At 41.9% G+C, this 26,056-nt stretch overlaps 1 protein-coding gene across 1 annotated transcript in view; it reads right to left on the reverse strand.

The window, feature by feature from the left end:
• Positions 1-3,847: 3,847 nt before the first annotated feature.
• The window catches only part of CRYZL1 (crystallin zeta like 1), a 55,426-nt gene continuing 33,217 nt past the window's right edge, over positions 3,848-26,056 (reverse strand). Inside the window, exons 9-13 of the mRNA XM_015424943.1 lie at positions 19,491-19,589; positions 16,255-16,373; positions 14,776-14,881; positions 8,314-8,359; positions 3,848-4,070 (exon numbers count right to left, since the gene is read on the reverse strand). Of these exons, the coding sequence (XP_015280429.1) occupies positions 3,971-4,070; positions 8,314-8,359; positions 14,776-14,881; positions 16,255-16,373; positions 19,491-19,589 (470 nt within the window). The 3' untranslated portion in view covers positions 3,848-3,970. The remainder of the gene's footprint in view (positions 4,071-8,313; positions 8,360-14,775; positions 14,882-16,254; positions 16,374-19,490; positions 19,590-26,056) is intronic.

Genomic DNA, 26,056 nt, shown 5'->3' on the forward strand with positions numbered 1-26,056 from the left:
TTACATCACTCCCTTCCCAACCAAAATTCATTTTAAACCAAATATACATTAAAATGCCAGATTCTAAGGAAGCAAAACCATCCAAATGCATGTCATATAGGCCTAGGTGGCACTGATGCACCAAGCTACAAAAGTCCCACAGAATATATCCGTGTTCTAGTATCCTTTCATTTACTTTTCTGTAGAAAAACAGAACAGAATTGACACTTTGGTCTATGCCCATCAAATTCACAGGTGCCAGAGACCTAATAATGATTGACACTCCTTATTAGTTTATTTATGTTATTTATAGTCTGCCCTTCTCACTGAGAATGAAAGCAGAGTATACTGTGAATCAATGTTGTCAATAAAATGAGGCATTTAATAATGTAATGGGACTAGGATTTCAGAAGTCTAAAAAACCCAGAAATTGAACAAGTAATGTGTATTAAATATGACATTAAACTAGCAGAAAATGGTATTTATATGAGAAATACAGTGCTGATAATAACCAGGTGGTCAGACTGGCCAAGTCAAGTTGGGTGCCATTTTCTGGGCTAAACTAAGTTGGAAGAAAGTGGTTTTTTTCCTGGCTCCATTAGCTTGCTTCTCCAGCAATAATGCTTGGTCTTATATAATCCCTAGGCTCTTAACAGTCAGCAAGGATCAGCTGTACTTGATCAAAGGTGGGAAACGTTATGTCCAAGACCTCAGGCTTCCCAGCCCACATTGCCTCCATCTTGTAAGAATTCTGTTTCAATATATTTGCAACCCTTTGAGTCCAGTCCATAAGGAATTATTTGTACCAGTCCAGAGCACATCCACTGGTACCTATCTCTACTTCCAAATGCCCTAACAATATGGCATGGTCCATTGTATCAAAGGCAGCAGACAAATCCAGTCAGAGCAACAAAGAGGCCATGGCCTTTGTCTGCTTTCAGATGGAGATTACCAGCTGAAGTTACCAGCACCATCTGCATTCCATACCCTTGCCTGAAATGAGACTGAAAAGGATCTAGAACACATTAATTATCCAAGAAGGCTTTAGGTTTGTCCACCACTGCTCTCTCAGTGACCTTGCCCAGGAAGGGCAGATTAGACACAGGGTGATAACTGAACACATCACTTTCCTGTATGGGTAGTTTTTTAAAGAAGTGATTTATAATGGTCAACAATGACTTGTTAAGAAGGTCACAACCAGAAAGGACATGGTTCTAGAGCACAGAAGTGGTGGTAGCCTTTGCAGATCCAGGAGCTTGTCAACATTCATCACAGTAACTGAGTCAAATAGTCCATAAATGTTACAACCAGCATCCAAATCAGAATGCATTTGAGAGATTTCTATCAGAAAAAAAACTTTGCAAAAGCATCATCATTAGTTTTCTGTTCCTGGGACAGCAACAGTTCAAATTTTGGAGTCAGTAGATGCTGAAATGCCACCTCTCCACCAGGGCTCTAAATCTACTCCTCTGCTTTTGTTGTTGTTGTTCAGTCGCACAGTCGAGTCCGACTCTTCGCGACCCCATGGACCAGATCACGCCAGGCCCTCCTGTTTTCCGCTGTCCTCTGAAGTTTGCTCAATTTCATGTTCGTTGCCTCTATGACACTGTCTAACCATCTCATCCTTTGCCGTCCCCGTCTTCTTTGACCTTCAATCTTTCTCAGCATCAGGGTCTTCTCCAGTGAGTGCTCCCTTCTCATTTGGTGGCCAAAGTACAAATCCAAGTGACTGTAAGCCAATCAGAACCCAAGGAGCTCCACTGGATGGGAGGAGGTAAGCAAGGGAAAGGGAAGATTTCTTCCCTCAGACAGTGAATTGTGGCTCTGGATAACAGCATCATCTTAGCCAGGTTTTTATTTGGCTTTTAGTTAGGGTTTGGGTCAGCTTAGGGAAAAAAGTTTTAATGAGAGAATAAGCATCTTGTTAAGGGACCAACATTCCTAACTTACGGATACAGGTTCAGCGGACAGGAGCTCTGTGTGGTGAAAGAGCAACCTTGAACCTGGGCAGTATCCTGTCAGTTGTGAAAATAGGTTCCAGTTAAACCTTTTAAACTGAGGTAACATGTCTGAAGAAAGGGGAACTAAATTTATTTATTTATTATTTATTTTAGATTTATATCCCACCTTGCCTGCCATGCAGGGTTCCCCTCAGGGTTCATTTACATTACTTGAGGCTCAGCAACAAAGTCGTTACTCTCATGGGGAAATTTTGTAACCGGTGTGTGTGTGTGTGTGTGTGAAGTTGAGACCCAGTTTCACAATATCTACTGAAGCAATCCACACAAAACATTTACTCTGTTCAATACTTTGTTTTCTGTTAAATAAATCGTTAATTTCTATCTGTGTCTTGTCACATATCCACAGAAAAAACTATTTCTGCTTACTTCATAAATAGCAGATTCCCAAATAAGTGACCTTTAGTGAGCACATAGCTTACACACCACCAGCCCTTTAATCAAATCCTGTGTCCCCCTTCTTATCTTGATTGTGGGTGGCTGAGGTTTAAAGTGTCTATAGGAGAAGCCAGAAGTGGGGGACTGGACATTTTCCAGTCCAGCAGTCAGTCCCCTCAGAGTCCACACCCCCTCTTCTCTCCCCCCATAGCTGTCAGAACAGTCTACATACCTGACAATTGGTTTGCACAGAATAGTCTGTCCACTTCTAATTTCATTGAGTACATAGTGAATTCTGATAGTAGTTCAAGCATCAAGGAGAGTTACATGAAAAAGATAACAGTGCATGGAACTGTAGCTCATTGGTAGAACATCAGCTTTGAATGCAGAAAGTCCCACATTCAAACCCTTGAATCTCCAGTTAATCAGTATCTGAACAAGTGTACATGCACACAAAAGCTTATACCCAGAATTAAACTTTGTTGGTCTTAAAGGTGCCATTAGACTCAAACTCTGTTCACTTGACACCTTGCCAGTCACAGCAGATGCTACTGACCTTTATAGACCAATGGTCTGACTCAGTATGACACCTTCAGACATACATGTACTTTTCCCAACTATCTGCATACCCTGTTCTTGCTGTCTTTTTGCTCTCTCTCCCTGGCATGACGCAGACTAGCCTTGACCATCTTGGTCTCACCTGATTTGTGAGCGTTGTGCCAGGGAGACAGCAAGAAGACTGCAAGGGAAGTAAAGGGCACATAGGTTCAACAGTGTGAGTTAGAGACAACCCTACATGCTCAAGAGATTAACTGTATGTCGTGTAAGGTGGCACACAGGACATGCAGTAGTCATGTGGATCTTTTGGTGGTTGGTAACTGCAAATGTGGCTCTCTGTGACCCATGGAGTAAGTACAATGTGTTAGTGGGATATCAGATGTCACACAACACCTGTTTACACAGAACCCAATCCCATTCCTTTGAGTAGGATTTCTATGTACATGTTTTTAGCTTATGTGACAGTGAATCAAAATTGTAATGAACATTAAAAAGGATTTTAAGTTTGAATTATGAGATTTTTTTCCAGGGTTAGTCGTATATTAAAACTCTTCAACAGTAGTAATATCACAGGAGAATCAGAAAGTCATAGCAAAACCACCATGAAAATCAAGTCAGTTTAAGAAAGCGCTTTCGGATGTCCTTGCCAACATGAACAGTTTTCCACTTATACCCTTCAATTTTAATAAGATTTTCCTCCTCTTGGCTTCATCGAAAACAGTATGCAGAAGTCCCAATAAAACAAAAATACTACCAAATATAAAAAAAGAACTATGACAGAAACATATATCACCTCTTCAAGACAAAGATTTTACTTTGGGAAGGGAGAGAGAAGATTAAGACTGAATTTATAGTTTAGAAATTGCTACAGACAAAATGAAAGCTCTGACCAAAAACCTCCAATTTCTCCCCAAGATGTAAAAAGAATCTTAAAATAGTAATTGTATAATTAGCTAAAGATTTACTTATTCAGTGACCACTACTGTATACATACACACTATACAAAAGTGCAGCCTTAGAAGCTAGAAATATGTGCTTCACAGCTGGACAACTTGTTTTTTTCTTGCTTGATTCTTCTGAACCATTTCCATAGCAACTTTAGCTTCGTACAATGGGATTGGCTCATCCAAATTAGGCCTAAAAGAGAACAATCAGAAGTGTCTGGAATGTATGCTCAGATGAAAAAACACATTTCAGGACAATTGCAATAGACTTTACATTTTAGTAGTGCAAACCTTACTGCTCAAGGAAAATGAATGTGTTATAGTTTCACGAGGTTCCCTGGAAGCACACAGAGAAGCACAGCAAATAGAAAGCAATGTATTACATCTTATATTCTAATAGCAAAGTTGGCAAATCTTTGGATACTTAAATCCGGTGACTGGACCTGTGAACGGGCAAGACAGATCTTTCTACAAACCTGAAAAAGGATCCAGGTTTGCAGAAAAATATGAAATAAAACCACCACCACCACACAGCCTTGGGAAGTTTTTAAAAATCCAAATATGATAAAAGAAGTGCCTGTAGCTTTAAAAAACATATTTCATCAGTGGCTGTTGCTAGGCAACCACGGTATTTCCTACTGGGGTTTTGTGAGTAAAAAGGCAGAGGGAGGGGGCAGGCCCTTTCCAGGCCTATTTTGGCCTTTGAGGGAGGATTCATGGGAGCCAGGCCTGACTCAGGTTGCCAGGTCCAGGTTGAGAAATTCCTGGAGATTTTGTGGTGGACTCTGAGGAGGGCAGGATTTGGGGAAGGGCATAATGCCACAGAGTCTACCCTCCAAAGTAGCCATTTTCTCTAGAGGCAGATCCCCATTGTCTGGAGTTCAGCTGTAATTCTGGGGGATCTCCAGGTGCCAGCTGGAGACTGGCAACCCTAGGCCTAATAGCAGCTTCTAAGTTACTTGATACCACCTGACCTACATGACTCAACTAGGCCTGGCTTTTTGCTATTGTTCAACAGCAGTCATCTTATGAAAGCCAGTGGGTTGCAGCAGTTAGAGCTTCAGAGTAGGGTCTGTGAGACCCAAGGTTGGATCCCCATCTTGCTGTGGAAGCTCACTGGGTGATTTTGGATGAGTCACATACTTTCAGCCAAACCTACCTCACAAGGTTGTTGTGTGAACAAAAGGGAGAGGAGAAGCTGCTTTGGTCTCCACTGTGGAGAAAGACTGTAGTTTTCCTAGGTAGAGCTGCAGAGGGGTAGGAGATGGAATGCTGAAGACAGGGCAGATAAAGGTACACTGGCTTTCGAGTGGGAAGGAGACAGTGTTGCCAACTCCAGGTTGGGAAATTCCTGGAGATTTGGGGGATGGAGCCTGGGAAGGATGGGGATTGAGGAGGGGAGGGACCTCAGAAAGGGTATAATGCTATAGACAGTACCCTCCAAAGCAGCCATTTCTTCCAGGGGAACTAGCATTGACAACCTCCAGGTGAGGGCTGGAGATATCTCAGAATTATAACTGATTTCCAGATGAGACATCAGTTCTCCTGGAGGAAACTGCTGTTTTGGACGGTAAACTCTACGCTACTGAGGTTGCTTCCCTCTCCAAACCTCACCCTCCCAAGGGTTCACCCCCAAATCTCCAGGAATTTCTCAGGAAACCCTAAGGGGAACTGTTCTCTTTAGTCAGGAGATCCATTGTGATTTCTGGAGAGCCACCCCACCACTGCTGCGAGAGGGGGGGAGGTGGATGCCTGGGAGCACTGCTGCCACCACTTCTGCTGGGGGGGTAGGAAGCAGGCAGGAGTCCGGTAGAGTGATGGGGAGGCAAGGAAGAGAGAGTTATGGGGTGGGAGGCTGAAAGAGAGAGTGAGAGAGTGGTGGGGTAGGGCAGAAAAGAAAGAAAATGATGGGGTGGGGGCAGAAAGTGAGAGAAAGTGACAGGCACAGAGGAGAGGGTAAGAAAAGGGGTGGCAGGAGGGAGAAAGAGTGAGAAGGGGGAGAAGCACAGGTGGGGGGAATGGGTCCCCACTTATACATTTGTAGTGTTAAAGATAATTCAACTGTACTTCACAGTAGCTATGAGCATGCACATGGAGCGGGTAGCAAAGCCCAAGAATAAACAGGCTGTTTTCAATATCATGCATTGGCACATAAGCCTGATGTTAAATAGGCTTCTTTTACCACATAGGAGCACAAGCAGATTGTCCCAGAGCAATTTTCATTGACTGTGGAAATAACTCAATTACATTGCATTTTTAAATATGACATACGAATTTTGCCTCAGTATTTGGAACCAACAAGTAGGCTTTGGGAGCGCACGTTCTACTGTCACGTCACAATGCAAAAATGTTACTGTCTCAAATTTACATTTTCCTTTAGTGCTATTTAAGTGACCTATGGTAAGCAGCTTTGTTGAACCCCAACAGTACTACTACAGAAAAGCTCTCCCTAACATTTAAGGGACTGTTGCTCACAGCGTCAAAATTTCTCATCTTTATTTTGCTATAGGGCAGTTTGCCTAGCTCTCTTATTGTAAGTAGTGTGCCCCTCACCTTTCACCCTCCAATACCACCAATATAGGAATTTCCCCCTCCCCAACCTCATAATTAGCTACTAGGCTGGATGGACACAAGCAGCAAATCACTTGCTTCCAATTAGTCAGTCAATGGGCAGAATAAAAGCTCTGTTGTTATGGTTCCATGGCCGCATGAGGCAGTATGCATGCTCAAGTCTTCATGGGGGAGGGGGTGGGTACAGAAGCAAAAAGTCATTGTTCTGCATATTTTGGAGGTTTTCAGTATGCAGAAACATCCCTGTTGTTCATTGGTGGCCCTGTTAGGCTGTGTCTGTGATCAGCAGGGGCCACCAGTTTTACTGTTGAGGGAACAAGTTGAGTGATGCAAGAAATTAAGAGAACTGCTGGGCCAATTAGGAAGGCAACACACAGTTTGACATTCTAACCACTATGCTGGCCCTCTTAAGCAGGGATCACAAGTGGATTCATCTTTCTAAAGATTCACTGTTTTGCAAAATAATAATGAATGAATGTTGTTGCCAATGTGCTGTTAGACAAGCTTGGCAGTTTCAAAGTCATAATTATTGTTATTCCAGGGAAGACAAAAGCAAAAATACATATAATAATCAAAATTAAAACATTATGAATTCATGCAACCATTGTGCAGGTCAAATAAAAACCAAAGCTAAAATTATTATTTATATGTCTCCTCTTACATAGTGGAAGGGATACTGTAATCACCAGTTTGATATGGACCAGTTTGATATGGATAATGCAAATGTTGGGGTGTCCCAGTGAGGAGCTGTACCACATTTATCCTAATTCCCCCCCTCCAGTTCCCCAGGATAAGATAACACATTAATGGTTCTGTTTCCTTTATGGTTTAAAGAACCGTAGGGAATTCAATTAATTAGAATGTGGAAGCTATTTTAATCCAGTCCTACCCTCCTCCAAAGGTCTTTTACTTTCAAAATGGGCAGAGTCCTTAAAGGTTTACAACAATTTTAGGGTGCTGTCAGGGAGCAATTAGGGCTATGTGACCAACCAATATTTCATTCCCATACCAATAGGCACTCAATTCTGAATGAGTAATAGAAGGAACCTGCAACTAATCATTGGGAAGAAGAGAAATATGTGCTTTTGAGTTCTGACAGCAGTACAAATCTCCCCAATCCTCCAGGATACTATAAACCAAGGGTAACAGAATCTTCCTTGATTGGAACCAAGTGGGCCATACTGTGGAAGTATGACATCATCAGGCACCAGTAGGGTTACCCCTCCACTCCAGCCCCCACACTCCCTTAATGGAGCAGAAGGAGCAAAATGAGGTGGTAGTACATGCTGTGATACAAATAATCCTGCCTGGCAACCCTTGGTCCCAGCCTATATCATCATCAAGCTTTGCATCAATAAGTCAAGGTTTGAAATGATAGGCTTTGGCAACACTTATAGCTTAGCTGTATCATCAGATAGGGTGACAGATAGTATTGCAAATTTCTGGCTAATGAAGCCTAAATTTGCCTTGGGGTTGTATAGGAAAGGGGGGAGGGGGTTTACTGTTTCTACACATGGGTTTTACTATTTGAAACCTGTCTCCCTACTTTATTGATATATGGGGGGTATTTTTGTGTTTTTCATATGTCCATGTGTGCGTATGTGTGCGCCTGGAAGTCATGGTAACTGACCCCTACTGGGAGCTTGGAGGATATTCAGAGAGGTGGCAGTACTACAGTGTACAGTTCTCTTGGATTCACACAACTAATTTCATCGTACTTTGGATCCTAGTCAATAGCTGCAACTATGTATCATACATGTTTATTAGAGAAATACCCATGGATTTTAAGTGACATGGAGCTACACAAAGAGCAAACATTATTTATGTTGCAGCTTGTAGAAATCTATTTCAGGAATATGACATACCTAAAAACACCACTTGATAACTTCTCCATTATATCTTCTAGAATACGTATATAAGAGGTTTGTCAAGGAAAACAACATATCTGTGAGCAGGTCTTCAACTTGTATATGTGCTAGTACTCTCATAATCGCAGTGCTATTATAGGCTGTATTTGGTTATCCTTAAAAACAGTATTTTTATTTTAAAACAATAGCAATGTGTTTTGTATTAAATAGCAATCAACTAACCCATATCTCATGAGAGTCTTATTCCTTGACCCATCAGTAGCATGCCCATCAATGTGATAGGCAGCATTTACTTTCTCCTCTAGAAAACTATGGAAGCCATTTGGCTTGTTTGCAAGCAAGTAAAGTGCTGTATTGGGGAAGAGCTAGAGTAGAGAGGAAAAACTCCTCTCCCCAGCAGTCCGAACATTAATGACGCCAATTGTTAGGCGCAGGAGGGCAGGATAATCTATGGATCAAGTTTGTATCAGAAAAACTCAATAGAACTGGTATCTGCTCTAGTATAAGGATTAGCATGGTATGTCATAAATGAGGATTCTTTAGCACAGCAATTGTTAACGTACTTCAAGACAGTGACTCTGAGAGCCTGTTTGTAAACGAAGTAACAAAGTTTAACCCATGTTATCAGCCTGGGATTTCACTAAATTGGCTGAGGACTGGAAAATAGCAAACGCTATACCAGCTGTTTAAAAGGAATCCAGAGGGGACTCAGGAAATTACTGGCCAATTAGCTTAACATCTATTCTGGGTAAATTAGTAGAAACTATTACGAAAGGCAGAATGACTAAGCACATTGCGGAACAAGCTTGCTGAAAGAAAACTGAGAGAAAACTTACTCTGAGAAACTGGATAGAGAGAGAAAAAACATTCTCCCTCTACCATGATACTAGAATTCAGGGACACCCAATGAAGTTAAGGATGAACAGAAGTAATTCTTTATTCAATGCATAATTATACTGTGGAGACTATATTGTGGAGATGCCAATAGCATTGATAGCTTTAAAAGGGAATCAGACAGATTAATGGGGATAGGTCCATCAGTGGTTACTAGCCATGACTAAAGGAAGTCTTCACATCCAGAGCAAGTAAACCTCTGAATACCAGTGCTGGGAGGCAACATCAGGCAATGGAGGCCTCTATGCTATGTTTGTTGTTTCTCCAAGGGTGACTGGTTGACTACTGTGTGGTCTCATCCAGAAGTACACCCCTTATTTTCTTAACAGCAAACTCCAGAGGATGGTGGAAGACAGGAGAGCCTGGCTGGATATGGTCCATGGGGTCACGAAGAGTCAGACTCGACTCCACCGTGTGACTGAATAACAACAAGTACATATTGATGTGGTACATCATGATATAAAATAAAAATGTGATAAAATGCTCCCCTAAAAGCACTGCCCTAGAAATTACTTGTTTGATTATACATTGTACTCATTACAATTGCTGCAGTTAAATATAAACAGTAGAGAGCATTAAGCCCATCACTAAGTTAGGGTAAATAAAAGAAAAAGTATAAAACCGAACAAAACTACCTTCCACAGCCTGCAGTTCAGCGTCTTAACCACTTGAGCCACCGCAGCTCAATTGTAATGAGTACATTGTACTCATTACAATTGCTGCAGTTAAATATAAACAGTAGAGAGCATTAAGCCCATCACTAAGTTAGGGTAAATAAAAGAAAAAGTATAAAACCGAACAAAACTAAACCATACCGAAAAGCCTATAAAGTATCTCTCTTTATAAACTTTTTAATTTCTAAAATGAAATGTGCTGGGATCCAAGCCAGCTAGCTTTAAAGTCACATTCTCTGTTCTGTATGCTCAGCAGATGTGTGTGAGATGACTGCAGCAGATGAAACAGAGACAATTCAAATATTCTCAACATTTATTTATTTGTTTAGAACATTTCTATTTGGCCTTATTTCTCAGACTCAGTGCTGGGAGGCAACATCAGGGGATGTAGGCCTCTATGATCTGTTTGTTGCCTCTTCAAGGGCAACTGGTTGACTATTGTGTAGTCTCCTCCAGAAGAACACCCCTTCTCAGAATAACTTCCACATTTCCTGTAATGTTTTATTGAAAATATTAATTTTTCAGTGTAATATTGTAAGTCTCCCAGTATATCTATGAATTAAAAAGGCAAGGTGTATAGAGAACTATTAAAATAACTACAATGTAGGCTTGTTCAAAAGTAGCATGCCCATTCTCCATGTTTGAGAGGCCAAGAATGGGCTTTATGACGATAGTGCATGTCTTCAGGTCTGGGTTTGGATTGTTTCAGCCCACTCAGCCTGGAGGAAGTTGACAGACTGCTCGTGCATGTACACCCAACCACATGCAGCCTTGACCCGTGCCCTTCCTGGCTCATTAAAGTGGGCCACAAGGGGTTCCGAGATGCCCTGAGGGAGATTGTCAACAGGTCCCTCTCTGAGGAGCGATTCCCAGTGGCACTCAAGGAAGCAATGGTCCGCCCTCTCTTGAAAAAACCAACTCTGACCGAATTGGCCAACCTGTTTCCAATTTGCCCTATTTCCAATTTGCCCTATTTCCAATTTGCCCTATTTGGGCAAATTAATCGAGAGGACGGTGGAGATACAGTTACAGAGCTTTCTGGATGACGCTTCCGTCTTAGATCCCTTCCAGTCTGGTTTTCGCCCGGGACACGGGACGCAAACAGCTGGTTGCCCTTACTGATGACTTCCGGAGGCACCTGGATCGGAGCGGTTCGGCAGTGCTGTTGTTAGACCTGTCGGCTGCATTTGACAGGGTCGGGGACAAAGGGTGGTGCTAGGGGAACAGCAGTCCAGGAGGCACCCGCTCGAGTGCGGTGTGCCTCAGGAGGCAGTGCTTTCCCCAATGTTGTTTAACATCTACATGCGCCCCCTTGCCCAGATTGCCTGGAAGTATGGGCCGGGGTGTCACCAGTATGCTGATGACATCCAGCTCTATCTGATGTTGGGTGGCTGGTCAGAGTCCAGCCCGGAAGATCTGGACTGGGCATTGCAAGCTGTGGCTGGTTGGCTTAGACTGAGCCGGCTGAAGCTGAACCTGGCGAAGACGGAGGTCCTGTGCCTGAGTCGGGGTGGCCTGGGGATGGGGATCCCACTCCCAACCTTCGACGGGGCTCCATTGGTGCCAGTGCTGGAGGCAAGGAGCTTGGGAGTACTCCTGGACCCCTCCTTAACTATGGAGGCCCAGGTAGCAGTCACTGCCAAGTTGGCCTTTTACCATCTTCGGCTGATCCGGCAGTTGGTTCCCTTCCTCAACCGCAATGACCTGGCTACAGTGATCCATGCAATGGTCACTTTGAGATGAGACTACTGTAATGCTCTCTACATGGGGCTGCCCTTGTCACTAATCCGGAAGTTGCAGCTAGTGCAGAATGCCGCGGCCAGGCTTCTGATGGATCTCCCTAGATGGGAACAGATCGGGCCTGTGCTGAAAGCACTGCACTGGCTGTCAAAAGCATACAGAATTCGCTTCAAGGTGCTGGTATTGACCTTTAAAGCCCTACATGGCCAGGGTCCAGCATACCTGAGGGACCGCTCTTCCACCAGGCCTTCAATTAGGAGCCACCCACTCCTACCAATGACTACCATCAACTATTATCATTATTAACTTCCTGATAATAGGCCGGCCCTTTTTTGGAGATCGAGATACAGCATCGTGTGAGACTGGATACCGCTGAACTGGGACATGGCCTTACATCTTACAGCCTGCCATCTTTAACTGACTGAAGGACTGACCATCTCCACGAGCATTTTAACTTTAGTTCTCAACTGTTTAATATGTGATTGTTTTATTTCATTTTTAGGTATTTATATGATTTATATTGACCCAGCTGCTGAATGTGAGCCGCCCTGAGCCTGCCCTGCGGGGAGGGCGGGATAGAAATTTAATAATAAATAAATAGTGAAGAACTGCACTGGTTTTAACCATCATTAACATTACTGCTCCCAGTAATAAAGAGAAAGGAACTTCTGCACCAAACCTATTTAAAAGAATAGTTAAATACAGCTTTGATATTTTTGGATGCTGAAAAAGCATTTGACAATGTCAGCTGGCAATTTATTATTCAACAGCTGAAGATAATGGATTTTGGGATTAATTTCATAAGGGCGATTGAAGCTATATATACAAAGCAGAAAGTGAAAGCAGTAGTAAACAATTAATTGATTGATAAAAAGGGACAAGACAAGGTTGTCCAATATCTCCATTGTTGTTTATCCTGCTTTGGAAGTTCTGACAAGAGCTATTAGAAAAGACTCCCTTATTAAAGGGACATTGTAACGATTTCATGTTTTGTGTGTGTGTGTCTTTAAAAGTGGTTTGTATGGATGTATGACAGACTAGGATGCTGGACTCAGTCAAGTGGTATGATTGGTGAGTGACAGAGAGGGGGAGGGTTTTTGGAATGGATGCTGTGTGGATGATTGGAATGTCTATCTGGTGTGTCTGTTGACTGGATTTCAACTGGAGAAGAAAGTCAAATATTTGGGTATTAATATTACAGCAAAATGTAGTTCCCTGATGAAAGATAATTATAATAAAGTGTTGTGAGACATTAAAAAAGATTTAGAGAAATGGAAAATTTTGCAAGTAACACTAATGGGCAGAATAGCAATTTTGAAAATGAACGTTTTACTACGTATGTTGTTTTTATTTCAGACACTGCTGATATACATTAAACAATTTTTAAAAAATGAATTGAATAAACTGACACAATTTTATATGACAAGGGAAAAATCCAAGAATCAAACTGAAAGCCTTGCAGGATGTGAAAGATAATAGTGGATTTGGAGTACCAGACTGGAAGAATTATTATAGAGCAGCAAGTCTGGTTTGACTGAGAAAATGGATTCTACTTGAAGATCATAGGCTACTGGCTCTAGAAGGACACGATTTAAAACTGGGATGGCACTCCGCATGCGGGGAGGGCGGGGTATAAATGAAATAAAATAAAATAAATAAATAATTTTTTATGGTATGGGAAAGCCTCCGGACATAAATATTTTTAAAATCATATGATAAGATGATGTGGGAAAAGATTCGTCCGCTGATATATACTAAAATTCCAAGATGGGTGTCTCCAGTGGAAGCTTTTTCTCAACCAACTTTGACTTCAAAACAACAGTTATTAGATATGCAGAATTGTTAGATGATGAAAATAATTTAAAATCTCAGGAAGAACTGAAGAAAAATGAAATAAACTTAGATTGGTGGACTAGAATGCAAGTGGAATCTAGATATAGTAAGGATAAACAGACAGATGGCTTCTATTCAGAACATTTATTTATTTAATTATTTATTTAATTTAGTTTATATCCTGCCCTCCCTTGCCAAGACGGGCTCAGGGCGGCTCACATAGAATTACATAAATAATCATAAACATAATATAAAATAATCATTTAAAATCCTCCTAAAACAATGTGTATTTGAAAAATGATTAAGTATTTCAAGAGATACATTCATTAAGAAAATGTATGGTATGCTGATGCAATTGAAAATGCAGGATGAAATAGTTAAAGAGTGTATGGTTAGATGTGGGTTATAACATCAATCTGTCACAGCGGAGTAAAATATGGAAAGTGAATATTAAGTTGACTAAATCTGTTTCATTCAAAGAAAACTTATATAAAATGTTCTATAGATGGCAACTAACCCCAGATAGATTGGCTAAAATGTATAAAAACTTGAGTAATATGTGTTGGAAATGTAATAACCATATTGGGTTGTATTACCATATGTGATAGACATGTAAAAAGGTTCATAAATTCTGGATTGAAGTGCATACTTTCTTACATTTAATCCTGAATATTAAAATACCTCTTAAAACAGAGATATTTTTGTTAAAAAGTCTACCAGTTAGCTAAGAATCACAGATATTTTATTTTACATGTTATAACAGCCAGAATTTTATTTGCAATGGCATGGAGGACATTGAAGATTCCAGCGCTACATGAGCTGATATTGAAGATTATAGAATGTGCTGAAATTGACAAGTTGACAAATATATTAAAAGGAAAAATGGAAGAAGAATTTATGGGACCTTGGAGGGCATTCTATGACTGGTTAAAACTTAAGTATTAAGAAAATAAGATCATGTGAAGAATAGTAAGAATGACAGATGAAGTAGTTGTGAAATTGTAATGAGAAGATATGCATGCAGAATGCTAAATTGGAATTTTTAAATATTTCTGTACTTTCCTTTTCTTTCTCCTTCCCCCTTTCCCCCTTTCTGTATATAAACTAATAATTAAAAAAAAGTTAAATATTCAGATGATACTATGACAATATACGTACAGTTTGTTACCACTCTGTTCAGGTAAATTATTCATCACCAAATCTATTTTATAAATGTTCTGATGTCAGTATGACAATATATGTACATTTTGTTACTACTGTGTTCAGGTAAATTATTCATCAATTAGATGATCATTCCCACAAATCTTAGAAAGGATATAAAGATACTTTCCTTGTTTCAAATTTGACAGATTCCACACTTCTTCATTTAGAAAAGACACTGTAGCACCTTTGAGGAAAAGGCAGCGAATATCTGGAGGATCCAACTAAAACCCCAAAAAATTAAAACTAGTTGAAATCATTATCCAAAATAATATAAGCACATGTGGATGACTGATAGAAATTTCCTGCTAATAAGCAATTGGATACAGATATTAAATTTAATTGTTTTCAGTAAATTTATAATCAGCCAAGCATTGCACTAGTCATTATTATGCACTCAGAATACTTATTCATGCTACACTAGAAATTTCAAATGAACAGCCTCTTATTATTATACAAAATACTTATTTGGTTAGCTTGCTAAGCTTGTGCTAAATACTGCCCCAAAGGTTAGCTGACTGGTTGTTACTAGGAATTTCCTCCAGAAGATCATGACTGGAAAAACAGAGGGTATCAAGGTGGCTGCACGTGTTTCGTGTCCTTTTGCCTTGATTTGCCCTTTCAGTAGCCCCTTTCTTATCTTCTCTAGGAAAAATCTTGCACAGAGACTAAGCAAAAATACTACTTGCTGAAGACGGGAAGCCTCTTTGTTCCATGGCAAGCACTGGTGGTAAAGGAACCAGACCACATGCTGGGGTACGTGGGACATACTTACCATCAATGCTGCTTTACAGATGCTTCCTTTTATGCTGTGCCTCACTTTCAAGGCTGAATCCCAGTACCCATGCTCACAAGAATTGGGAACTTTCTTATGCTCCCCTCTCCTGTAGCAGCATCTTCTGACTTTGGGAAAGTTGATTCCCAGAGTCATAGGACTTGTGTGGATTAATCGCCATGCAGGTTGAGTGGATGAAGTGGGCAGAAGGTGAAGTTGCTCTTCCTGAGCTGATGGAAGAGGAAGGAGTGGACAATTTCACCCTGCCTCACTGCAGCCCACTGACAATTGTCCACAACAGTCCACAAGGGTCCCTCAACCACAGCAGACAGCACTCCCAGGCTTGGAAGGGGCTGCTGGGGAGATGGGGATTGTGGGACAGCTCTGCAACCACCAATGACTTCCACTGAGCTTAACAGATCCAACTCACCAACAACTGTTTTCTGCAATTCTCCATCTTGTGCCCTGATTGCATCTCTTCCATGACATCCTCTTGTGACCTTCCTCTCTTCTTCCCATCTGCACAAGCACATCTACTGTTGCTTCTCATTTTCTCTTCCTGATTTGCTCTGTCTTCACTATTTGTGAAAAAGTATCACCTTCCCTACTTTGTATGGCTACTTCTCCTCAATTTGAAAACAAACTTTTCAAGTAAAGCTTTTCGTGATCTCGCCCCCTCTACTCCTGATTTCATGCTTTTTATTCATTAACTATTCCTGATATTTCCCAGTACTCCTTATTTTATCCATGTAATGCAAAAAGTACTAGACACTATTAGTAGTAATAGTTTTGGCAATGACTGTACAGAATATTCATTCTTACTTGAAGATTTTCTTCTGTGGTAACCCAATGGCCTCCAACGCTGAGCAGCATAATGATATCATGTTTGTGTGGTAGCAATTGTTGTGAAGTTGTTTCATTTTCCTTACTGTATAATCTCACTGAAAAAGGAAACACAACCATGGTATTTTAAAGTTTCATAAGTTCTCTTTAATATATTCAGGATTCACCTATGTTTATCCAATATCAATATTTGGCACTGACTTTCATTTTTGTTCTTTGTATTTCAACTGAAAATCAAGTATTTCAACTGAAAATCATGACAATTATTTTCCTAGCTCACCTCCCTGACTGCTGGTGATTCATGACTGTTGACAACACCTGGCAAAGCTGGACAGCTGCTCAGGGCCCAGCATGATCATCAGTGTTCTCCTCATGCTCATGGACATAATAGAATAAAGATTTGCAGATATGATGTAAGTAATACTCTTTTGCTGGGGGCAAGGGGAGAAGGATCAGTGGCTTGGATGCAACACTCCACTACGTTCGGGCAGCAAGCACCTCCCCCTGCAAAAGCATGCCACCTACATCATGTTGATTCCAGTGGGATTTCTAATTCACCCCTTCTCTCCTGGTATTCTGGAAAGAAGCAATGAGAATGGATTAAGGCCTGCAGAAGTAAGCAAATGGCATAACCTTAATAGAGAATGGCAGGAATTTTGCTCAGGAACTACTGCAAATGTCTAACATGGACAGGAGCCATATCAAAAAATCTGTATAAATGGAGCTAGCCAGGGCTATAATTTAGAATTCTACAAATGCAGAAAAAAATCAATCTATTTAAAAAACTGTAGGGGAACGCCCCCCCACCCCCATATTAAGAGGTAAATAGAAATCACTGAGCTTGGACAGAATTTTGAACTGCCTTAGCAACCCAAAATGGCTCTTGTAGCATTGGAGCTAGCCACTAGCATCATGAGGAACAGGAGGTAAAAGCTGAGAAATATGGTCTCCACATAATGGGACACTCAGTGTAGCGCTTTCTCCTGAGTGTCCCATCCCCTGAGCACAGGTGGATTCTCATGTTGGTACAGTTCTGGAAACACACTTGGGGCCAAACTACATGATATGTTTGGCCATGAGTTGGCTCAGGGTTCCCCTGTCCTGACTCCCTCACATGGCAGCTGTGGGGGAACTTACCCAAAAGCTGCAGGGCCCAATTTGGATCATAACAACAGTATTAGGGGTCTGGGATGAAGGGCTTCAACCTACCCACCTGCACCAATTTCCCTGAGACAAAACGCATTGGGGGCACTTTTTGCCCTGTTGCTGGGCTGCATCTGCAGTATTCAGTAATGTCCCATGGACCTGTTTTGGTCTGGGGGGAAAGTGCGATGGGGGGAAGCTGGAGGCCCTCCTGCCCAGGTGCTTCTATCCCAATTGCACCCTGCAGTGCTTCAGTAAGTTCCCCACAGTTTCCATGTGGCTGCAGGAAAAGTGTGACAGGTCAAGATTCCCCCCCAAACCAACCAGTGACCAATTGTATTGTGTAGTTTAGTCCTCAAAAAGCTTTTGAAACTAGTCTTTGAAAGGAAGTAGTGTTGTACACCTGGGTATGTGCTGTGGAGTTAGACAAAGGGCCATTTTGTCTATCCATGCGTGGCGTGGTTTTTGCTGGTTTTTGTAAGCTGCCTTTAACTATAGTTTAATAATCAGAATGGCAGGGTATAAATGTTTTAATTAATAAATAAAATATTCTGTGGTCGAAATAGCAAATTTTAAACTTAATGAATTTTTGAATTTCCTCCCTTTGTGTGCCGCAGCCTTCTTAAAAAAGAAAAAGGAAGTTATGAATCTAAGTTTTGGTCTTCATTTGAATACTACCACAGGATGTTCATGCTACTACTACATATACTGTGATATTCAATTAGTCAGTTATAACTTCTTTGGTGCCTTTATAGTACACAAAGGGAGAAAAAAATCAAGTTTTAAACAGCTGTGACTCAGACATTTTTGAAATGATTTATATGGTGTTTAGTCTGTGTCTATCACTAACTCAAGAGCCCCCCCCCTTACAATAGTACACATCATCTAGGTTTTATATTGAATATAATTATGCACAGAAAATCCCTCATGCAGCTTCTGGCCAGACCATCCAGGTTCCACCAGTGGTAACAACATATATGACATACCTTGCCTCTTTCACCCAACTGAACCCCTGTACTAAATTACTCTCTGATGTACACATAATCTCAGTTTAATCAAAACATAATTCATAGTTTTATCAGAGAACGCCTCACATATCAACTCTAGAGCTGCTCTTGTGGCCTTATAATATGCCTATATACAAAGAGATGACATTATGTCAGGCATATGACAATAAATAAGTTTAATATACAAAAGCATATATTGGAGTATTACTGAATTTGTTAGTGTGACGACCCCTTATCTGGGGAGGACTGGTTCCCTTTAAAAGTGTTCTTTATATTTTGTTCTACTGGGTATATCTGGCTGCCACCCGGAAATTTTAAAGGATTTCCAAACCTTTATGCTTTTACTCTTGCTATTACTGGGTAGGTAGGTCGAGTTTAAGGCTCATGAGGGACTATGTGGTCCTGAGGAAGTATTCCTTTCAGAGCTGGTATACTTAAATAAAATAAATTGAAATAATTCATAAATAAAAGGGTAGAACAATGTAACCAGTAATGTGAATATTTTGAACAATTGCTTGGTGTCTCACACAAGATCTGCTCCCTTACTGACAGGGATCTTTCAGGTAACTTTGTAACACTTTAACTCAAGGTCTTATAAGTTCACTGTTTCTCTCCAAGTTATCAGGACATACAGCCTTTCCTATAATTTGTCTTCAATTAAACTTTCATTTACTTTTTCTTATTCTCTGTAACTTCCTTCATACACAGAACTAACTGCTTGTCTAACTCATCCCCCACACAGAACTTAGAGCTAATCGAACTTCTCTTTGCTTCTCTCACAGAACTCCGAACTAACTTATCAACTGTCTTCATCAACTGTCAAACCTGTAACTGTCACTCCTGACAGACACACATATTCATCCACTCAGAATCACTTCCAAAACCCCTCCCCTCTCTGTCAATCATCAATCACACCACACTTGTCTCTTCAACCACTCTAGTCTATCACAGCCATGCAACCAAGCTTTTAAAGAGACACACACACGTATAAAACAAGGAATCATTACAGTTAGTAATATATATTTAAGTATTATATTTAATAAGAGCATTTGAACAATTACAGACCTCCTGCATCAAGGATAATATCCACTCCCAATCCTCCAGTTTCCTCCAAACAGCTTTCTGTCAGGTCATACTTTCCATGTGATTCATCTATAATACGAGCTAGATGGGATAAGAACATTTCCACAATATCTTAGGCAAAAAAATGCAGCTTCTGTTCTTCAAACCAATCCAAACACAAGGAGAACAATACCAAACCAAACACAAGGAGAACAATACATTTTCTTTTCCTCAATAAAATGCACAATTGGTCAGTAAGATTGCAGGAAACAAGACAGATATCAAACATTAGGCTGCAATCTTATTGGCTACCTTGACAAACAGTCTGGAATATTTTTGTGCTTAATGTGAACTACCTAAAGTTAATGAAAATTGCCATAGAAACTGTAAGACTGTGTTCTTTAAACAAACCTGCTAATGGTTGCTTGGCACTTTTTAAAATAAAAAAGAATGAAATAACCAATTTAAAAAAACACTTAAAATATCAAATATGGTACATTTTCTTAAACACAAAAGACATGAAGGGTTCCGAGGTGCCCTAAGGGAAATTATCAACAAGTCCCTCTTTGAGGAGCTGTTCCCGGGGGCACTCAAAAAAGCGATGGTCCACCCTCTCCTGAAAAAACCATCTCTGGATCTGGTCGAATTGGCTAACTATTGGCTGGTTTCCAATTTGCCCTATTTAGGCAAATTAATTGAGAGGGCGGTGGCGATACAGTTGCAGGGCTTTATGGATGACACTTCCATATTAGATCCCTTCCAGTCCGGCTTCCACACGGGACGGAGACGGCATTGGTTGCTCTTACGGATGACTTCCGGAGGCATCTGGATTGGGGCGGTTCGGCAGTACTGCTGTTGTTGGACCACGGCCAACCACAAGTTGCTGACCCACCGCCTTGCTGACATGGGGATCCAGGGGCTTGCCTTGCAATGGCTTGCTTCCTTTTTTCAGGGTTGGGGACAAAGGGTGGCGCGAGGGGAATAGCAGTCCAGGATACACCTGCTTGAGTGCGGAGTGCCTCAAGGGGCAGTGCTTTCCCTGATGTTATTTCCCTGATGCCCCCTTGCCCAGATTGCTCAGAGTATGGGTTGGGATGTCACCAGTACGCTGATGACACCCAGCTCTATCTGATGTTGGACTTCCAGTCAGACTCCAGACCGGAAGATCTACCGGGCACTGCAAGCCGTGGCTGGTTGGCTTAGGCTGAGCTGGCTGAAGCTGAACCCGGTGAAGACGGAGGTCCTGTGCCTGAGTTGGGGCGGTTCTGGGGTAGGGATCCCACTCTCGACCTTTGGTGGGCCACCATTAACACTAGCGCTGGTGGTTAGGAGTCTGGGAGTGCTCCTGGATACCTCCTTAACAATGGAGGCCCAGGTAGCAGCCATTGCTAAGTCAGCCTTTTACCACCTTCGGCTGATTCGGCAGTTGGTTCCCTTCCTCGACCGCGATGACCTGGCTACAGAGATTCATGCGATGGTCACCTTGAGACTAGACTACTGTAACACTCTCTACACAGGGCTGCCCTTGTCGTAAATCCGGAAGCTGCAGCTAGTACAGAATGCCGCGGCCAGGCTTCTGATGGGTCTTCCTAGATGGGAGCATATCTGGCCTGCGCTGAAGGTACTGCACTGGCTGCCAATATCATACTGAATTCGCTTCAAGATGCTGGTACTCACCTTTAAAGCCCTATATGGCCAGGGTCCAACATACCTGAAGGACCGCCTTTCCCCATATATACCCCAGAGAGCACTACGGTCGGGGTCACAACATCGATTGACCCTCCCAGGCCCTAAGGACGCCAGGCTCGCTGCTACTAGGACCAGGGCCTTTTCAGTGGTGGTTCCATACTGGTGGAATGAGCTCCTGGAAGAGATCAGGGCCCTGCGGGATCTTCTACAGTTCTGCAGGGCCTGCAAGACGGAGCTCTTCCACTAGGCTTTCAATTAGGAGCCGCCCGCACCACTACCACCAACATCTGTGGTTATGGGCCACAGATGGTTATGCGTGACGCCAGAAGATTACTTAGTCTGAAATTGTCTGCTGTTACATCATATAGCTCGCCATCTCAATTACTGATGGGATGTTTAGTACCACTAGTACTTTATGATTACCTGAATGTTTTAAAATGTTTTAAATGTTTTTATGTGGATTTTATGGTACCTTGTACTGATTACTGTAAGCTGCCCTGAGCCTGTTTGTGGGGAGGGCGGGATACAAATGGAATAAATAAATAAATAATCTATTTTTAATGGGCTTTACAGAGCCCATGATAGAGGATTGTCAAATACCTGAGTGGACTGCTCTTTTCTCATTTCTCTTCTATGGCTGTCTCTCCAGGCACACACACCATTGCTTACTAACCATCATATAGTGTATCCAGCCCACCTTCTTCTCTGTACAGCTGAGAGCAATGGCCACTAGCAGGCTAGGGCTTTTAGGGATAGGCTGCAGATAGGAAGCATTCCTGTCTTCTATGAGGAGTCATGGCCAGTTTGATCTCATCCACACATTCTATGTTCAAGGGCTGGCTAGGAGCGGGAAGGATGGATCCATTGAACCCTATGGAAATCCCTCCAAGCGGCATCTGTGTTAGCATGTCTCTGTGTAGAAAATCTCTTTCTGCAGGATTGATTTAGCATCCTTAACACTCCTAATAAAATCTATGCCACATATAAATTCTTAATTTTGGCTAGCTCATGCCCATTATCATTTCTTTGATTTGTTACCTCTTTTTACTGCACAACTCAAAATAATGTACAAAGCTTACAGCAATGCATATTCAAAATACTTCAATATATATTCTAACCACAAGGACTATGCCAGCCTTTGCTTATTCAGTAGAATGCAAATTACTCAGACATTTTTTTAAAAGCTCTGGCAAAAAATAGCTTGGTAGAGATGATAACCACCAGCTAAGGCCACAATCTGCCCTCTCCATATTATTTTCTGTAACAGTCTCTGTGGTAATCATCCTCAAAAGTCCTACCTCTTCTCCAGGGCTCTGAACCAATCCTCATGATTTAGGCTTCATGCAAATCCAAGTGATTGTCAACCAATCAGAGCCCATGGAATTCCACTGAATGGGAAGGGTGAGCCAGCCTCAGCTTATGTGGGGTAAAGAAAACCTTTTTTTCTTTCGTCAGGGAACTACAGCTCTGGAAAAAAGTGTCAGCTTAGCCAGGCTTTTATTTGGCTTTTAGTTAGGGTTTTGAGGGTCGGCTTAGGGAAGAAAGCTTGTTTTAGTGTGACAAATAAGCATTGTGTTAAGCGCCCAACATTCCTAATTTGTGTGATAAAAGGGCAGCCTTGAACCTGCTGAGGGAACCTGTCTGGAAACAGGGCAATCACATTTCCCTTCAGAGTTTATTTACTTTACTTGAGGCTCAGCTACAAAGTAGTTATTCTCATGGGGGAGAAGTCTGTAACCTTTGGGGGGAGGGTGAAGCTGAGAGCCAGTTATACTTTATATATTAAAGCCATCCATGCAAAGCATTTACTCTGTTAAATACTTTATTTTCTGATAAATAAACCTTTGTTGTTCATCTCCGTCTGTGTCTTGTCTGCCTAGTAAAATACCTAGGAAATAGTGAAATCTATTTGCCTCACAAGTAAGTACTGTCTTGGTCTATCAGGTTTCCAAATGAGAGAACTTTAGGGAACATATACTTTAGGGAACTTTAGGGAGCATACACTACCAATCCTTTAATCAAAGCTAGAATCCCATCTTTTATTCTACTGTAGGCTTTTAGCAGCTTTTAATTTCAGTTAAACTGTCTGTTTTATTATTTTAAGACACATTAAGCCTCTTTTATGGAGGAGAAGAGATAATGCAGGAGAGAGGCAATTGTTTCAGACAGCTTGTGCCATTTAAATTTGGGCGTATTTATTTATTTATTATTTAGAGTTTTACCCCGCCTTCCCCTCCGAGGCAGGCTCAGGGCGGCTTACATAAAACCCAATAAATACAAAATACATCTCAGAATAAAATACACAATAAACGGTTTAGACTGTTAATATGTCAATGACGATCCAGATATAGTAAAGTGTGTTTAAGAAGTTTAAGTAGTAAGTAAGTTTAAGAAGGCTGGTGTCAGCAAGCTGCCAAATTATGTATTTGTAGTGATGTATGTTCTATGCACTCTGTACATGCTTTGTTCCTGTAGTTGTAACCTGTGTAATTCCCTCCTGCTGTGGGTATTGTTTTCATCTATTACTTAGCAACCTAGACGCATGCCCAGAAGTAGAGCTTGTTAGTGAACTATGTAACACTCAAGGCCAAGCAGGTGGGTGATAAGGATAGAGGCAGCTTTTTGTTTTAATTAGCAGAGCCTGAGAAAAGCTTAGTAACGATAACGGGAGCGTTTGGTTCCCAGCAAGTTGGTGCGCTGGATTTACAAGCGGGAAATAGAATCATTGGCTTAGCAGTATTTTGAAATGCTTTTATATTACTTGCTATGGTCCTTCCATGTTATTCTAAACAGAAACCTCTCTAGTGATCCATTACTGCAATAAAGAAACCTTTTCTTCGAGAAGTATCTACGTTGTTTTGATGGGACCTTGACAGCTGGAAGTAAGTTGGCACAGGGCGTAGCTGATAAGGTGCCACTTCTATCGGAATGCCTGCCGGAAAAGCTCCATTTTCACGGCCCTGCGGAACTGTCCCAGGTCCCACAGGGGCCTGATCTCACCGGGGAACTTATTCCTATAGGTCGGAGCAGCCAAAGAGAACGCCCTAGTCCTGGTCGATGTCAATCTGGCGTCCTTCGGACCAGGGAGGGCCAAGCAGTTTTGTGACCCTGATCGCATTGTTCTCTGGGGAACATGCTGGGAAAGGCAGTCCCTCAGATAGGAAGGTCCCTGACCATAAAGGGCTTTAAAGGTCAAAACCAGCACCTTGAAATGAATCCGGTATGCTATTGGCAGCCAGTGCAGTGTCTTTAGCACAGGCTGGATGTGCCCCCAAATAGGGAGACCCATCAATTTATTTATTTATTTATTATTGCTATTTGTATCCTGCCTTGCCGGGCACGCTGGGTCAAGGCGGCTAACGGAGTTAAAATAACATAAACAAAACAGAGTTAAAACGATTAATAAATACAATACCAAGTATCAACAGCCTGGCCGCCTCATTTTGCACCAGCTGCAGCTTCCGGAGTTGCACCAAGGGCAGCCCCATGTAGAGAGCATTGCAGTAGTCCAACCTCGAGGTAATCATAGCGTGGATCACTGACACCAGACATTGCGTTTGAGGAAGGGAACCAAGTGCCTAATCAGCCAGAGATGGTAAAAGGCTACCTTGGTCGTGGCTGCTACCTGGGCCTCCATTGTTAGGGAAGCATCCAGGAGTACTCCCAAACTCCTGACCCTTGACGCTGGCACCAATGGCGCCCCATCAAAGTCCGGTAGTGGGATCCCTACCTCTGAGCTGCTCCGATTCAGGCACAGGACCTCCGTCTTCATCGGATTCAATTTCAGTCGACTCAGTCTAAGCCATTCAGCCACGTCCTGTAGCGCCCGGTCCAGGTCTTCCGGGGCAGAGTCAGTCTGACCGCCCAATGACAGATAGAGCTGGGTGTCATCCACGTATTGGTGTTTATGTAATATCATTTGCAGTACAAAGACAAACTATACCCTGCCCCCATAATCCCCCAATGACAACACTGGAGCTGCTAGTTAGATAGTAATCTGCTGTTATAAAGTAAATTTATAAAATTATAAAGTAAACTACATAATATACTGATTTGGCTATTCTCTTAGGCTAAAAGGAATACTTAGATTTCATATGAAACATTTAATGCTTTTATTTGGGTCACTCTGTACCATGTTTAAAATTCATTGTGCCTATAAACCATTAGAAGATATTCTTTACCATGCTATATAAGGCTTGGCTATGTTATAAATCCCCCTCATGGATCACTGCCTTGTCGTGGCAAGGGGGCTTGCACAGTTCGATGAAGCTGTGGGCTATGCCGTGAAGGGCCACCCAAGACGGACAGGCCACAGCAGAGAACTCAGACCAAGTGTGATCCACTGGAGAAGGAAATGGCAACCCACTCCAGTATCTTTGCCAAGAAAACCCCATGGACAGTAACAAAAGGCTAAAAGATATGACGCCGGAAGATGAGCCCCTCAGGTCGGAAGGTGTCCAATATGCTACTGAGGAAGAGCAGAGGGCAAGTACAAGTAACCCCAGAAAGAGTGAAGCGGCTGGGCCAAAGCCGAAAGGACGCTCAGTTGTGGATGTGTCTGATGGTGAAAGGAAAGTCCGATGCTGCAAAGAACAATACGGCATAGGAAAAGATCTATGAATCAAGGTAAGCTTGACGTGGTCAAAAATGAGATGGCAAGACTGAACATCGATATCTTAGGAATCAGTGACCTAAAGTGGACAGGAATGGGCGAATTTAACTCAGAAGACCATTATATCTACCACTGTGGCCAGGAATCTCGTAGAAAAAATGGTGTGGCCTTTATAGTCAACAAGAGAGTGCAAAAGTCAGTACTGGGATACAATCTCAAAAATGACAGAATGATTTCGGTCCGATTCCAAGGCAAACCATTCAACATC

Source organism: Gekko japonicus, unplaced genomic scaffold (genome assembly GCF_001447785.1).
Source record: "Gekko japonicus isolate JY-2015 unplaced genomic scaffold, Gekko_japonicus_V1.1 scaffold1770, whole genome shotgun sequence".
Lineage (NCBI taxonomy): Eukaryota > Metazoa > Chordata > Lepidosauria > Squamata > Gekkonidae > Gekko > Gekko japonicus.